The sequence below is a fragment of the Chionomys nivalis genome, chromosome X, assembly GCF_950005125.1.
Source record: "Chionomys nivalis chromosome X, mChiNiv1.1, whole genome shotgun sequence".
Classification (NCBI taxonomy): Eukaryota; Metazoa; Chordata; class Mammalia; order Rodentia; family Cricetidae; genus Chionomys; species Chionomys nivalis.
Genome location: NC_080112.1, coordinates 91,785,557 through 91,800,148, shown reverse-complemented (window position 1 = coordinate 91,800,148; position 14,592 = coordinate 91,785,557). Strand labels below are relative to the sequence as shown.

The 14,592-nt window shown below is 37.7% G+C and overlaps 1 protein-coding gene across 8 annotated transcripts in view; it reads left to right on the top strand.

Annotated features, from left to right (window-relative positions):
• The window catches only part of Pak3 (p21 (RAC1) activated kinase 3), a 266,630-nt gene that overhangs the window by 241,533 nt on the left and 10,505 nt on the right, over positions 1–14,592 (top strand). For all 8 annotated transcript variants that reach the window (XM_057759182.1, XM_057759181.1, XM_057759179.1 and 5 more), the window contains 3 exons: positions 249–366; positions 2,136–2,235; positions 2,722–2,918. In XM_057759182.1, coding sequence (XP_057615165.1) covers positions 249–366; positions 2,136–2,235; positions 2,722–2,918 — 415 coding nt within the window. The remainder of the gene's footprint in view (positions 1–248; positions 367–2,135; positions 2,236–2,721; positions 2,919–14,592) is intronic.

Here is a 14,592-nt window from a genome sequence, read left to right as displayed (position 1 = left end):
GGCAGAGTGAGTCACTGTGTTCACTCTTCTCTATAAGAAGATAGTAATAATTGATTTGAGTAATCTACTCTTTTCCTAAATTGGGAGGCTACCCAGTAACCTTAGTTCCTATATGTCAGCACTGGAGATTGTTCCTCAATAATCACTTAAAGATAATGGGCATGACACTATCGACTTTCATCACAAATGAGACCTGAGTCTTTACCTCCTCAGTCCAATGTCAAAGTATTTTTCTTTTCTTATTCTAGCTACTTAGTGGGTGATGAGCTGTGGGTAGTCATGGAGTACTTGGCTGGCGGCTCTTTAACTGATGTGGTCACAGAAACCTGTATGGATGAAGGACAGATAGCAGCTGTCTGTAGAGAGGTAAGAAAAGAGAATATTTCTTGTTTGTGAGACCCATAAAATTTGTTAAAGCTTTCTTTCTGTATGTTCAGAATATTTCTATCATCAAAATAATAATAACATATTTTCTCAACTCAAAATACTGGAAAATGTATTTAAACTATAACTTAATATCATGTCCTTGCATCACCTTCTCCAGACCCTTATTTACGTTATTTGCTTTTCTGTGGCTCTTTAAGCTCTAACATGCTACTCAGGAGACACTTTATCTAAGCCCACACATAGTAATGCCAGGGAACATGGCCAGTTGCTATGCTCACATGGGATTCCTTTTTGATTTGTGGGAATTTTTACAAGATAAATGCTGTGTTCCTCATGTTCAATGAGTTCCATAGAATACAAACTGCATTATATTTCCATTTATTTTCCAGAAAGCTATTTTTTATTTTTAACACATATTTTGATTCTCTCTCTGTGTATGTGTGGTGTGTGTGTTGTGTGTGTGTATGTGTGGGGTGGGTGTCTATGTGTGTGGTGTGTGTATGTGTGTGGGGAGTGGGTGTGGGTGTGTATGTATATGTGTGTGGGGGTGTGTGTATGTGTATGGTGTGTGTGTATGTATGTGTGTGGGGAGTGGGTGTGTGTGTGTGTGTGTGGGATGTGTATGTATGTGTGTGGGGAGAGGTGTGTGTTTATGTGTGGGGTGTGTGTGTGTGTGGTGTGTGTGGTGTATGTGTGGTGTGGGGGTGGGTGGGTGGTATGTGTGTCTGGGGGGGAGTGGGTGTGTGTGTATATGTATGTGGGGTGTGTGTGTGTGTATACTATGTGTGCATATGGAAATTAGAGAACAGCTTCTCGGACTCGGTTCTTTGCTTCCATCATGTGAGTCGTGGGATCTGAGCTCAACTTATATACCTCGGTAGTCAGTGTGATCCATCTCACAGGCTCTGAGAGGAATCTCAACACAACCATCCCTCACCCCACAAAGTAATTGCTTTACAGTATTCCCTGAATATTCCTTATATTGAACCTGAGGATCTGTCCTCTATAAGGAGAGATGAATGTTTCTGCCTTTAGTTTCTCGCCACTTTGACGGTGTTTTATTCCATTGTTTTGACCAATACTGTTTTTACAGCATACACCCTCCGATGAGGTCTAATCATCTAATTTTCCACAAAGTAAAATGAAAACTTGAAAACCAAGGATAGTGCAACCATGCTAAATGATATTAATCTTTCAGCTAATAGTATATTCTACCTAAACCTGTATTTTGTATCTTTTAATATTACAAGACAAAAGCATTTCCAAACAAGTACCTTTAGTTACTTTAGAACTGGAAGCCATCCTCAAACCTGTCCATCAGAAATAGCCCAAGAAAATTATTTCAATTGCATATTCTTGTTTCCCATGCTAGATCTACTGAATCAAACTTCACCATGTACACTGAGGCTTATAGAATCACCTAGAAATCTAAACCAAAGCATGATTATGCTAACTAGTCAACTGGACTATAACAGTAACTAGTACTGATTGTTGCATCATCCACTTCATTATTTACTCTATAATGAGATACAAGCGCCCTCAAATACAAAAAGCTAAGTATCATCATTGATGTAAATGGTAAGGCAGTTTGAAAATGGTGTTAAAGCATTCATTAATCTACTTCGTTTAATAACATCAAATCACAACCTTTCCAAAATTTTGCCTGGAAATGAGATAAAGAAAAAATCTTTGTGTTATAATTAAAAATCTTTGTGACACAATTAGAATTTTTTTTTCTGATTCGATAGTGCCTCCAAGCTTTGGATTTCTTGCACTCAAACCAAGTGATCCATAGAGACATAAAGAGCGACAATATTCTCCTTGGGATGGATGGTTCTGTCAAACTGAGTAGGTATTTTGATTCAGATATTTCAGAAAATATCGAGGAATTTCTACTGTCCTGTCTACCTTGAGAAGATAATGTTTTCTGAAAGTGATTTATTTGAAAGTAGTTAGAGCTTAATTTGAATTAAAGAACTTGTCTGTTCCTATAGACTGTGACCAGCTGTTTTTGGAATTAATATTTCAGAATGTCTAGTAGTATCCAGAATGAATGGATAGCAAATAACTAACTAGAAAATGGAAAACTTCCGTAAATATATGTGAAGGTATTAGGAGGGAATGATATAGAATTCTACTAAAATGGTATTACCATTTGTCAGTTGATTCAGACCCCTTGTAGTAGCTGAGGGATTGGGTCATGATCAAGATGTGAGCAAAGCATTGACAAATGCTCATTTTCACATTTAAGGAAGGTTCGGCCACATGGGAAAATAAACTATTGCAAAAATATAATTATTTAAGCTCATTTTAATAGACTTTTCTTCTCTACAGCTGATTTTGGGTTCTGTGCTCAAATCACTCCTGAGCAAAGTAAACGAAGCACTATGGTGGGAACTCCCTACTGGATGGCACCTGAGGTGGTAACTCGGAAAGCTTATGGTCCAAAAGTTGATATCTGGTCTCTGGGGATCATGGCCATTGAAATGGTGGAAGGTGAACCTCCTTACCTTAATGAAAACCCACTCAGGGTAAGTCAGGAAAATTCATGTACTTTCTGCCCCCCCAAAAAGGGGGGAAGAAAAAATACCATTTAATCATTCCCCAAATTGGTCAGAACTCGAACTTTCTTGGAACAAGCAACACAGAGACACTGAGTTATGATTTATAAATTGCTCTGACTTTAAAGTACCTTGTTCTCGGTCTCTCTAACAAAAGTCTTCAATATTATTTAATAGACAGCTTCCTACTATAAAACTGCAGAAATGGCTGAAAGAAAGGATGTGGGAAGAAAGGGTGTTTTATCATGTGCTCTTGTTTCATAATTACTTTAACAAAGTAAAACAATACATTTCCAGAGGCAGTTATCATTTTTAAGTTGAATTTTTTTCTTTGTTGTCAGTAATGATTCATTGAGCAAGAACAGCTTGGTTGACATTGAATGAGACAGAAATAGACATAAGCTTCAACCTGATGAAATCACAAACTTAATTAGAAGTTTGTCAAATAGAAGATGAACGGAAATTATCTGAGTTAGAGAACTCAGTTTTATACTACATAATTGGAGGGTTGATCCTCAAATGGTAAATAAAATAAGTAAATAAATTATACTACATAATTGGAGGGTTGATCCTCAAATGGTAAAATAAAATAAGTAAATAAAACCTTCCAACTCATACCCTAACCACAGTGGCTTTATTCAGATATGTGTAGTTGATCACTGGATAAAGTCAAATACAAAAGAAGCACTTGCTTATTGTAGATGTAAGTCAAAAGCTATTGAGTTATATATAACTTCACAGTAAACCAAAAGTCATATCTCATATGCGTAAAGGACATGAGATTGTTGCTAAATGAAAATAAGCACAAATTCAAATCTGTTCTTAAAATTCACACACAATAGTTCTAAAGTCTGTGTCATTATTATGACGAGTCTAATACTGTGTTTTATCCTTTGTACACAAAACCCATTGCCCTTGATCATCAGTTAAGTGTATTCTCAATATGTTTGCAAAATCTATATTCAAACCAAATACATGTGGCTTTCTATGTATGTCAAGAAACCTGTGAAGTAAATGTCTAATTGTTTTTGCAGTTGAAATTGAATTTTTTGAAATTGAGAGTCATGTTGCAAATACAGAGGGAGAGGCCTCCTCTAATCCTCAATCCTTTTGATTCCACCCTGGCACTTGGCTGCTGATCTGTCCCTACAAGGATTAGAAAACAACAGATATGCGTGATTGCCTTCATGAATCCTATGGGCTGTTATGCTTGTCTCACAAAACAATCTGGAAGTGAGCTGTGTGCATTGATTAGCTGCCTGCAGGGCTGAGTGGAAAAGAAGGGCATTTTCCCACCACTTGTGGGTCAGCCCTCCATGTGTTTATCAAGTCCACCCCTGACCTGTTGGACAGCGCATCAGGATAGCTAAAAAGGTGTTTCTTTACTGTTTAACTACCTTCGCCCATTAAGAAACAGCGATGAAAGAACACATCAAGTCTGTTGTTTCTATGAGTTTCCTCCCTTAAGTCTTTGAACTTTAGAGGCACTAAATGGATTACAGATATTTTACTTTCTGCCTTCTGCTGAGTAACTTACAACCTGCAGAATTTAAGGATTGAATATGGCTATGTAAGGCAACTGGTCTCAGTAATGCATTAATTGCTCTCTTCTGTTCCTTAGTCATAATTTCTCTCTCTTTAGTAAGACTGCTAATTACTTGGAAAAAGGTAAACAAGTTTTAACCTCTACAGGCATCTTCTAGCCTGAGATCGGAACTCATAATTATAGCTTGTCTCTTCAAATCCATAGCCTTCTATCAAAACAAGTAATCGTAAATTAATAAACCACATAGATCAGGAAGCCTCCATTAAGACTGTCACAAAAAAGACCTGTCGGAAAGACCACCTTGTTGAATTGCACTGACAAGGACTGACTGTAACCTTGTGCCTTATTCTCTTTATGTGATTGGCCTCTGGTTTATTAATCAGTCAGTCCATGTTGAGCCAGCCTGATTCTGAAGCTCTTTTCTTCTAGACACCAGAAATACTTTTAAGCTTTATTGTAACTCTTCTATCCTGACCTATCTGGCCTTATTTGGGACTTGAAAAGAGTATTCATTGAACCCAGGGGAAGACTGCAGACTGAAAGATACATGGTGACACTCTAGGGAGCCCACTTTTTCATCGATTCTGGGAACCTGACACAGTATTGGGAACTAGAAAACCATGCAACTTTAGGAGAGGCAGAAAAGAGCACTCACTTTTTTTCTTGAAAATTATCCCAATCTACCACCAGTTCACCATTTGTAGACTTTGAAACAGGTGAAAGTAAAGGGGGGGAAAGGAGTTAAAATGATACTATAAAGAGTGGCATGCACTTGTGGGGGGCAAAAACACCCAGTTAAGTACTCAAGGTACTTAAGTATGTCCTGACTATGTAACTTAAACTCTCTGGACATTTTGAAAAGTCACTTAAAACCCTTCTAAACCTGTTTCCTTTCTGTGAATAGGGATAATATCCATCTTGCTGAATCTACATGAAAATTAGGTGAATGATATATGTAAATAATTTAGCTCTATGTTTAATTCATTGTAGAAAATGTATGTGTAAGTTCATAAACATGAACAGAAAAGAAAAGAAAGGGAGAGAAGATATTTAAAGTATTTTTACTCATTCATTTAATGGATTCACCATGCCCCACCTATTACCTGACTCCCATGGAGTGGAGGATTCTGTACAGTTTAATATAAATACCAGGAAAGGTCATATTAAACAGAACAGGTTCCTAGTGAAGTCTCAGGCTGTGCATTACAAAGTTGCTTGCATTTCACGGTGGCTTGTGTTTTTGTTATGCTTGACTCAACTGAGCAAATTGTCTGCAATATTGACTGCTAATATACATTTGATACAAAAATTGACTGCTTCTTTTGTCCAGTAATAATAATATTGAAATTTTTAAAATGTAAATAAATTGACCTAATTTGCTCATGAAATTCTTTTAAAAGATCAGAGAGTTATTAGCTGTATTGATGTTGTGTTATTGGCAACTCTTCTAGAGACAGAGAGGAGATTGCCTTCTTATTGTCCTTCTCACTGTTCAGTGCCTTAAGTCTACAATTAACTTAATTGGCCTTGGACATGTTGTTCTGTCACCCATGAGCTATGTTATTCAGTCTCTAATAAATAAGTGCCTCATTCCTTCTGTTTGGCAAAGTAACTGGGGCTTAAACCAAATCCATCTTTCTCTGTGAATATGCACATCAAACACTGATCTATTTTTTTTTGCTGATACCACTTTTCTTCTAATGGATGATACATTTTGTTAAGAGTTGTCATCATAAAGACCTGATTCTATCGAGATAGTTATTTCTATCTACCAAACCAAACTTTCATTTGTTTTCATAAATCAACACAAGCAGAGTATCTTTCTTTTAAAAATTATGTTTACCCTCACACATAGTAAGTTTGTTCCTATCAAGCTGTGATGAATTTTGATTCTCGTGAAATGTCTCCGTGATGTCCACTTGAAGTCCATACAGAACCTATTATAATCCCGTTTTCTGTTTTTATGTGTCACTTTCTAGCCCCCTTTAAGTGTTTGCTTTATGCCTTTGTTTTAAGCATTAGTGGAGCTGTATCAAACACTACACTTACTGCTTCCAGTGCCCAAAGCAGCCTGTAGTATAGTGTGTGAACCACACACCCTACTTGTGTTTCTCGTGCTTTTACATTGGAGTCCTCTGTGGTGCTTAAAAGCTAATAACATTGGATTCTATCCCTTAGGAAAAGCTGGAAACTAGAAATAGGCCAAAAGTGAATCTATATGGCAAGACCTTAGTAGAGCACTGTTTACAGTAAGAAGCATTCTTTCATCTCTGTTTGAGCACAGTTGCTTAACCAGGAAAACACATTCTGCTCATACTGACCATTTCATTTAAGAAATCATAAATAAGAGCATCAAAGCCTAGTTGAAATCTTGTTCGCTTGTCCTCGTTTTCAGGCTTAGCACTGTAGAAGGAGCGGTGGGCCGCTTCCTGCCTCCCAGCTCCCGGCCACTGGCTAGCTTTACCCAAAATAATTACACAAAAACTGTATTCTTATTTTTTATTAATTTTTTAATTAAAAATTTCCACCTCCTTCCCGCCTCCCTTTTCCCTCCCCCTCCCCCCACTCCCCACACCCCACTCCCCTCCTTTTCCCTCTCCAGTCCAAAAAGCAGTCAGGGTTCCCTGCCCTGTGGACAGTCCAAGGTCCTCCCCCCTCCATCTAGGTCTAGGAAGTTGAGCATCCAAACCAGCTAAGCTCCCACAAAGCCAGTACATGCAGTAGGGTCAAAACCCAGTGCCATTGTCCTTGGCTTCTCAGCAGCCCTCATTGTCCACCATATTCAGTGAGTCCGGTTTTATCCCATGCATTTTCAGTCCCAGTCCAGCTGGCCTTGGTGTATTCTTTTAAACACTGCCTGGCCCATCAGTTCCAGCCTCTTATTAGCTAACTCTCACATCTTGATTAACCCATCTCTATTAATGTGTGTAGCATCACAAGGTGGTAGCTTACCGGGAAGATTCTAACCACCATCTGTCTTAGGTAGGAGAAGCATGGCGTCTGTCTGACTCAGCTTCTTTCTCCCAGCATTCTGTTCAGTCTACTCTGCCTACCTAATTTTCTGTCCTATCAGGCCAAGGCAGTTTCTTTATTAACCAATGAAAGTAACAGATAGACAGATGACCCTCCTCCATCATAGCACTATACATCTTAGCTTCTTTTCTGGTGCTGTGATAAAAAATACCCCGGCAAGAGCAACATAAGGCAGAAAATGTTTAAATTCAGAATCTCAGGTTACAGTCTATCATTATGAGGAAGTCAACAGACAGTAGAAACTTGAAGCGCCCAGTTTCAATATATCTACAGTGAAGATAAAAGGACAGTGAATTAATAACTATATGCTAGTGTTCAACTAGCTCTTCTCATTCTTCTACAATACAGTGGGCAGGTCTTTACACACCAGTTAATGGAATAAAGAAAATCCATACACAGAGGTCAACCAAATCTAGACAACCCCTCATTGAGACTCTTCCCAGGTGCTTCTGGATTATACCAAGTTAGCAGTTCAAACTATCACATTATCAAAAAGGAGCAATATTAGTTAAGTATACATCTCTATGATATAACATTTTAAATGAATTTTTGTCTTCTGCAATGGGAGTTTGTATTTAAAATAAGCCAGAAGCTGAGTGCCTAGCATATACTGGAACATAAGGTAACCATGGGTGTGACTGTATGTGGCTCAGTGCATTGCCTCTATGATTGTGAAGAAAGAAGGGTAACAACTCAAGTAAAGGCCTGCTGCCACATTAAGAGACTTCCTCCATTCCTCTTTACTGGCTCTTAAAGTACTACACAAATGTCAGATTTCTTACTTTTTCTCTTATAACCAGAGCAGGTATGTCTCAAGACCATTATGCAAAATGAGAGAAGCCCTAGCGCCTGAACAACAGCAACTAAGGGCCAAACTGCATCTTGTTCCCTCCAACCACTGGAACCTGTGCTGTGGATTGGAATGTCTGGGTTTGATGGCGCGTGCTCATTTGGAATTAAAGTCAGACATAAACTTCCTGAACACCAGAGAAGCAAGCATACTTTGGTAGCACTCAGTCAATATTGTTTTGAATGTATTTCAGGGAGAGCTGGGACCATTCCCTTCTTTTTCCATAAGCCGCTGTGGAACAGCAAGCTTTATTAATGGGTTGTTGACACTCCTCTTCCTTTGAAGACTTAACCTATGCCTAAAAGGAGGGGGAGAGTTGGGATAATTACAAGTAAAATATTATAGAATAGTAGCAGCATTTTTTTTAATAAGAGAAAAATTGCCTGTCAAAAGATAGGAAGCCCTTAAGAATCATTGCTTGTGAAGAATTCGACATAGGAAAGTGGGACTTGGCCATGTGAAAGCAGCAAGTTTCCTTTAGATTAAACAGAAGCAGACAGTTCAAACTGCTGAGTTATGACCCAGAAGAAAGCCAAGGGAGAAACCGATTCCATAGCAAACTAAAACCCAAGAAGCTAACCAGGCATCAAAATGGGAATGTTTTAAAATGTGGTGATCAAGAAACCATTGTTGGCCCAGAGAGATTCCCATAGCCTGTGATTTTTCTTATCATTCCTCAGAGTACTTTCAGGCAAGGATGTTTTGGGTATAGCCCAGGACCACATATGCGTATTCCTCTAATAAGTACCATACCATTGGCTAAGGAATTAAGGCTGTCAGAATCAAAGATCATTGTTAAGAAACGAATCTTGGGTTGTGGTTGTACATTTACCCATGGAAATATCCACTCATAAGTTTTATCTTATGGCTTTTGAAATATGAATTCACCAAGAAAATCAGAGTTTTCCTGAAATTGAATATTACTTCTGACTTTTGTTTTTGTTTTGATTTATGTCCTTTCTAACTTGGTCACATTATCATTTTAGAAAACCGTTTGCACTCTGACAAGAAGATACCTAGAAAGTTCTTAGCTGAGTCTCTCGGCACACCACCACATTATTTTCATCAAGGCAGTTTATACCAGGGAAAAGCCAGAGTTTAAACCAGTGGTTCTCTACCTTCCTAGTGCCGTGACCCTTTAATACATTTCCTCAGGTTGTGGTGACTTCCAACCAAAAAATTATTTTGTTGTTACTTCATAACTTTAATTTTGCTACTGTTATGAATCATATGATATCTGATATGTGATCACCAAAAAGGTCTTGACCCACAGGTTGAAAACCTCTGGTTTCAATCTTAAGAACTGAGCTTACCTCTTCATCATGCCTTTTACATCTCTTCCATTTCTTTTCTCTCCTTTTGGTGATAGAAAGAAGGAATTGCTTCATCCTCTAAGGGCTACATTCACTAACACTCCTCATCAAGGAGATTCTGATGAATGGTAAACAACTAGAAAAAGAGCATTTTGGCATCTCTACCAACTTTATTGATTATGTGAATCTAAGAGTGACTTCTATTCTAAGGCCTATTAGTCAGGAATCTATTACCTTCTATAGGTTACTTCTTTTTTTAATAGGTTACTACTTGCTATGAATCTATTTCCTTCTTGCTTTAGATTATTACAGTTTGACTAAACTGCTGCCTTCCTAGTATGAACTACAAAGCTCTAAAATCAAGTGGAATTTTTTGGGCTAGTGTAGGGAGCAAGACGGAGGGCACCTGCCGGGGCTCTTGGTTCCACTGGAATATATCCTCTTTAATTCGCTTTCTGTATTGGACTATCAAATGTGATTCACTTAAACAAAGACACAAGTTTATGGTTCTGTGTTTTCGATTCTGAGTGCTTTGGTTTTAGGTAGCTAAACATGATCCTGCCAGGAAGGTAGTAGTGTTATCTTTAAGTGTGCTTTAGGAGAAGGAATCTTCAGAAAGCATCCCAGACATTCCTTTCTCATCACGTCCAGACTAAATCTGCCCTGTAGAATATAAAGATCAACCTATATACCCATATCTGTCTTACAGAGAAAAATATTTGATCATGGTGTAGAACATGCTGCATGTAAGACTTGGTAACCTCACACTGATATTAATCAGAAAGACCACAACAGTGATATAGCTCTTACAGGGATAAAATGATATACAAATACACATAAATTTAAATATACCTTGAACTAGAAATTGGGCATAAGCTAATGAAATGAGCTATGTAAGAGTGTTTATTAAGAAAAGTCAATTTTTCAGTGATAGTCATTTTTCATTTTAATTTCATTTCAACTTTTAAATTTCTTGGTTAACAATAATTGTACATACTCATGGGGCAGAGTGGGGTGTTTCAGTGCACTGTTCAAATCAGGGTAATCAACATTTCCATCTCCCTATCATTTCAGGACCAGAAAAATGGAGCAAAGCAGAATGAAGCCTAGGATACTACAGGTTCCTTTGACATCCCGTATCTTCTAGCCTTTATCTTTATTTCTTTCTCATCATTCTACCAACTGCCTTCCCTCCTGTTGTCTCTTGGCACTTGCCTTGCCTTCTTTTTCCTGTTTCCCCCAGTTCTCCAGTTTCTCACTCTTCCTTGACTTCCTGGACCATTCTCCTTTTTATGTTTTTAAATCTATATTGCTACCCTAACTCTCACTTTCAAATGTCCCATAGTTCCAAACCTTGAGTACTGCTAAGGTCCTGTAGGATTACATCATGAATGCAAGTTGCCTGTTACACGTTTCTTAACAAGAGATTAGAATGGGTCACATGGGTCTTTAGAGTCATCTGGTATTTATTTTATGGCACTGGCCAATGCTTTCTGCTTGGGAAAAGGTATTCCAAAGCTAACCTGACACCTAATCAGTCAGTTCTACTTAATTATCTTTTATTATAAACCTATAAGGGAAGATATCCCTAAGTTCTTTTAAAATGGCTCCTAAGGATTAAGCAGGAGCACAACAGCTCCTCATAATTGGGAAATAGGTGAGAATTTGTATGTGAGATAATATGGAGGTAAATTAGACTGCAGTGCTATATTACACTATAGTGTGAAGGTGACACAACGCATGGCATATAGTGTGTGCATATATAGTGAATTTTTTGCAGGCTGGACTCGAACTCTATTAACCCTTTTAGAAAAATGAGGAATGTCAGAGCCTCTCATGAAATCCATAAACACACCAGAGTAGCAATATGCTCTGGCTTTTAACCTCTCAAGTCCCAGGTCAACTAAATCACAATGTGTCAACTTGCCCATTGCCAAATCTTGCTCATAAAGCACTGAGTAGAAAATTATAAAATGAGACAGGAATCGGGACAGCAGGAGGTGGCAGCTACCAACCAGAATACAAGATGACTATATAAACTCCCAGTATGCACGCACACGTGTACACACACACACACAAAAAACACACCTCTCTCTTCCAGTTATGGATGTGTCCTTTGTTCTCCTTTTCCAAACTAGTAGACAATGATTGACTACAAAGAGGTCCATTTTCACTGTACAAGGAAAAACAGAATGAAGTATGCCGGGTGTTCATAAACAGTATGCCCCATTTCATGCCTTCCCTTGTTTGCCTCTGCCCAGAGACTGTAAAAGATAAGAGAGGTGCCATGCAACAGTTAAGAGCATGGAGTCTGAACGCATACCTGAATTCAACTATTGATTTCTACATTATTAGAAGCGTGACACTGGGCAAGTTGTTATTTTTATCCCCACAGGACAGATGCTTTGCCTGTCACTTGAGGATCATAATAGCCTACCTCAGGAAGTTGTCATGTGGAATATATGAGACAACATTAATTAGTAATTCAATTTTATGTAATCATTCTTGCTATGAACATATGTGCACTGATGTTGGCATTTAGACGAGTAAACCTCTTATTACTCTTATTACACAATGATATTGTACACTCAGTAGATTTTGTGTGGACTCATTTGAAAACCCACTCAATATGTATAACATAATTTCCATGGGAAAATGGACTATGAATCCCAAATGCTCAGCTTATGAAAAGATTTCTCAACCATACCCTATCTGCTTTGTAAATTGTTTCATTATATTGCTGCTGATACTTCTTATACTTGCAAACATATTTCCCAGAAAGTCTCCTGGCTTATTTTTCAATGACTTAACATAAACTTTATAAACTGCTATAATGAAATGAAGTCACAAACTAAAGCTTTTTAATTAAATAGTACTATTTCAGCACTGCCTTAATGGAAATTTATGGGTTACATATGGATTGTCTTGAGACTTCTTTCGAGAAATGTGGTAACTTCCACAGTGAGGGCTTTGATCTTTCTCAACTGAGGAAATTGTCAATAAGATAAATTCAATTAGTCCTCTAATTAGGCACACTGGTTTTCTCTTAGTACTTGGGTAAACTCAGTTGCACATAAGAGTAGTGAAAACTTTAATGGTCATATGTTATTGTCAAGATAGTTATAGTTATCATTGGGATATCTTCAATACTGAAAATTTTAGTTATGTTTATACAGTGGAAAATAGCTACCATTTTAATTTTGCCAATCATATTTCTAATATAAATGCAGTCTATAAACCATGGTTCTATCTTGCCTCACTAAATGTATCGGATCTTATGATCCAATATGCTCTTGTATGAGGATCTTCCCTAGTCAGCCTCAGCTATGGAGGAGAAATTTTGGAACTGAAGTTTTGCAACACAATTTTTTCAAGATCCTTTTCATCTCTGGGTTTGTCTGAACGAAACATGCTCTGTTCAGCTTGGTCTAGATCTCCCTCCCTTTGATAGTATAGTATGTCCTTAAATGCACCACTCATAAAGCTCTCTTATTTCTCCCCTTGTGAGTAGTGGTAGTCAATGTGATCACACTTTTTTATCATCTCTAAAATTGTGTTTTTCATTCTTTGTTTTTATCTTCTTATAATTTAACAGAGTACTTAATGTTCTAAACTTCAATATTTTGTGTATCAATTTGTTTTATTCCCAGAGTAGCTAAATTCATAAATTTTGACATTTATTATACAACAATATACTTTTTAAATATCTATTTTTAGCAAATGAGTACAAAATTCAGAGGTGATCGTAGATGGTATAGTTTCTCCTTTCCTTGGGCTCACAGTCCTGGAGTAATGACAGATCTGTATTTAATCAGTACAAACAAATGCATTGTAAAAATAGACTTGTGGACTCTTGAAGCTCAGAGGAGGGGGAGGGCAACTATCCTCATTGCTTCAGATTGAGGGAAACATGGTCTTTGATGCTAAAACACAAAACAGTCCTCTGAAAACTGGGGTGGTTGAACACTGCGTATACCTGAGAGAGATGCCAAAGACTGAAGAGGAGATACCATTTATGTTTGTTCCCCAAAGTCAAGTAACAGTTTATCATATACAAGGAGATGAAGAAAGAAGAAGAGGAAACTGAGAAAGAGTGTTTCCTATTCAGGATTAAGCAACAAATTGGTGTAACTAATATGTGAGCTTTGGTTAGTATGTATGGGTGGGAGAGGGAAGAGAAAGTCCCTAGAGCAAGAATAGAACAGACAAAAGCTGACGAAGGAAGAAGAAAGCAAATATACTATATATCATGCCTATCCTTACGTGTCTTGTGGACCAGTGGTATATTTATATAAACAAGTATATTTATCCCCTGGTTCCAATGAAGTGTTGTTTAGAATGATAAATAGGAAGAAAAGCAAAACTCCTTTGACCAATCATTGTACATGTGAACATAGGATCCTAAAATGTCTACTATTTCTCTCCACTTTCTCCTTTCTCTCTCAAATGCTCTTGGGGAGGAATCTGGGACAACACCATTTAAAGCCTGCATCTTTAGACAATAGGAGGCCACTAAGAACTTTTAAAAAGATAAATGAGTGACAAGATAAAAAATGGGGGAAGATAGAATTTTCAAGGGGAGGGAGTGGGCTTAAGAACAAAAAGGTTCAAATAAGGAAAATCAATTAGGACAGTATTAAAGCTGTCTGTGAATAGTCCTGATCCTAAGCAAAGATAATGGTGATAGAAGGAAGTAGAGGACTGTGAAAGCCATAGTTAAATGCTGCATTGGTAGAACCTAGGGGAATAGCTGTTGAATGTTGTGAGGTTGGGATGTGAGGCAAGAGATCACTGAGATGATCCCATTCTTTCTTGCTTACACTAGAAGCAGCTAAGTAGCCACAACATTCTCTTGTCCAGTTTCTAATAACCAACTCATTTCCTTGAATTTTCAGTGACTCT